The sequence below is a fragment of the Nicotiana tabacum genome, chromosome 2, assembly GCF_000715075.1.
Source record: "Nicotiana tabacum cultivar K326 chromosome 2, ASM71507v2, whole genome shotgun sequence".
Lineage (NCBI taxonomy): Eukaryota > Viridiplantae > Streptophyta > Magnoliopsida > Solanales > Solanaceae > Nicotiana > Nicotiana tabacum.
The window spans coordinates 17,796,933-17,798,958 of NC_134081.1; the positions used below are offsets into that span (position 1 = coordinate 17,796,933).

The window sequence follows — 2,026 nt, forward strand, 5'->3', positions numbered from 1 at the left end:
ATTGGAATTTCACACCTTCTATTCATAATTATTCAAAATGTAGAAATTATGTTGAATTCGTTTTTTTCGGTCATTATTTCTTAGGAAAGAAATTCATCAAGAGTTATATATTCAACTCAAGATATTCATCTGGATAAAACAAAATTTTAAAATTAATAGTAAAAGTATTAAGGTCTCATTTGTTTTTATTAAGATTAATTAAGATATCTGAATCTAAATACATATATGAATATTAATATGTGCAATTACATTAAAACGTCTAAATCTCAATACACATCTAAATATTAAGATATTGTATTAAGATCTGAATACTAAATAATTAAGTTTGTTTGTTTACTCTAGATATGAATGTACAAAATTTATCTTTATCTAAAAATTAAAAAGTATAAATTCAAATCAAATAGTTAATCTAATACGATGATGGTGATTATGAGTAGTAGATGGTGGATGACTGCAGCAGTTAACGGTGGTGATTATGAGTAGTAGTTAACGGTGGTGAAAAGATAAAATTGAGTAACTTTTCGGTTATAAAATAAAGTAGAGTGACTTTCCAAACAAATTTTTATTAGTTAAGTAAACTTCCGAGAAATTAACTCCATCTTCTTGATGCCACCAAGTCACATCACATTAACAGTAAGATTGGAAAGTCCTTCATTAAGCGTAGTGATTTTGCTTTACTTCGTAACAATTCGATTAAAATGCACCACTCAAATTAGTATTTTGCTATTCCTGACTCCTGGGGTTTACCAATGATGAGTATTGGGGAACAAAGTTTGGTGCTTGTTTTAATGCATAAGAACAAAAGTCGATGACCCTGAAATATGCGCCATTTTATTTCTTCTATATCAGAAATGGGAATGAGATGCCTTTCTTATCTTGTTAGTATCCTCTAGTCTATTACTCCATATAATATACATTAATCCTCTAGTCGTGATATGCCCAAAACTCTATAAATATAGCTCAGCTAAGATTACATTCTCACCAAGCAAAAACTCAAAACTTCACATCTTTAGGAGTAGCATCAATATTCAAGATGGTTCTCCAAACTCAACTTGGGTTGAACAAGCACCAATCCTACGCTCACGAGCAAAATTGCTATTCCGACAGCAGCCACGGCGGCTCTATGCAAATGACAAGGCCTTCGGGCTATTCCACCACGCCATATGGTCAGTCCACTCACAATCACATGATGATGGGTCATGGTGGCACACACCATGGCGGACACTATGGCGGTCATGGCCATGGCCATGGCGGACATTATGGTAGTCTGGGGCCGCATATGCCCCATGACTCCGCAAACTTTTCAAGCAACACCAGTATGGTCCATAATGATGGTGGCTATGGTAGTGGAATGCAACAATCTGCCCATATGTCCTCAGCCATGGGTATGGGGTCGCCGAATTATCATGGTCATGGTTACGGTGGCAGCCACCCTAGTCAGTACAGCCAGAGCCAGAAGTTCAACTGGGCTCTTAAGGATTTGGAGGAATAAATTTACGACAAATTTGATGCTATCATGTATGTGTGTTTTGGTAGTGGCTTTGGCTATTTATATAGCGCAAAGAACTACTACCTAAATAAGTAATGTACTAAACAATCTGCTGCTTTGCTTGATTATCATTACTAAAATGATGAATAATTATAAGTATGTTTATAACTGAAATGATTTGTGTGAATTTACTTAAAAGAATCGACATTCCATTGGTATTTCATGGTTTTTATATAGCTCTAATTCATTGAAGAAAATTGGTCGTACAACTCCCTCCAGTCTTAAACTTTGTCATCTTCTTGGAATTAGAACCAAATTTTCTGAGATTGGACTACGGAGAGCACGCTTCCGTTTTTGATGAACTTATATCTAGTTTTCTTGGGCTGTGATTTGGCTTGCCCACCGGCGAAGATTCGACGAATTTGGCTGGAGAATTTTTCGACGAGGAGAACCATCGGTGTTGATTGCTACCCGACCATGTTTTAGAGATCAAACTGAAAGTTAACCATTAGTGTTTGCCTTGAAGCCGTGCGCAGC

The 2,026-nt window shown here is 36.0% G+C and overlaps 1 protein-coding gene across 1 annotated transcript; it reads left to right on the top strand.

Annotated features, from left to right (window-relative positions):
* The first annotated feature begins 939 nt into the window (after positions 1–939).
* Positions 940–1,663, top strand: LOC107783164 (uncharacterized). Its single transcript, XM_016604139.2, has one exon. It carries the CDS (start codon positions 1,034–1,036, stop codon positions 1,490–1,492), a length of 459 nt encoding a protein of 152 aa, XP_016459625.1. The 5' UTR covers positions 940–1,033; the 3' UTR covers positions 1,493–1,663.
* Positions 1,664–2,026: the final 363 nt, after the last annotated feature.